We start from the raw sequence: 217 nt of genomic DNA on the forward strand, positions 1-217 counted from the left end.
GCCAACCGGCCGGTGCCCCCTCTGCGGGGTCAGCTCGGGGGGGGCCGGACGCCGCTCTAGATGGGATAAGCTGTAAACATGTTTAGCTTTGAAGGCGATTTCAAAACAAGGCCCAAGGTGTCTCTCGGAGGAGCGAGCAGGAAGGTAAGAAACGGCGCCTGTCTGTCTCTGCGCTTCTGTCTGTGTCGGTTTCCCTCGTCCTCCGCCTGGCTTGCCT

The 217-nt window shown here is 60.8% G+C and overlaps 1 protein-coding gene across 1 annotated transcript in view; it reads left to right on the plus strand.

Annotated features, from left to right (window-relative positions):
* The first annotated feature begins 43 nt into the window (after nucleotides 1-43).
* The window catches only part of UBE3C (ubiquitin protein ligase E3C), a 74,384-nt gene continuing 74,210 nt past the window's right edge, over nucleotides 44-217 (plus strand). Inside the window, exon 1 of the mRNA XM_010078903.1 lies at nucleotides 44-144. Within this exon, the coding sequence (XP_010077205.1) occupies nucleotides 79-144 (66 nt within the window). The 5' untranslated portion in view covers nucleotides 44-78. The remainder of the gene's footprint in view (nucleotides 145-217) is intronic.

The sequence above is a fragment of the Pterocles gutturalis genome, unplaced genomic scaffold (genome assembly GCF_000699245.1).
Source record: "Pterocles gutturalis isolate BGI_N339 unplaced genomic scaffold, ASM69924v1 scaffold22078, whole genome shotgun sequence".
Taxonomy (NCBI): Eukaryota; Metazoa; Chordata; class Aves; order Pterocliformes; family Pteroclidae; genus Pterocles; species Pterocles gutturalis.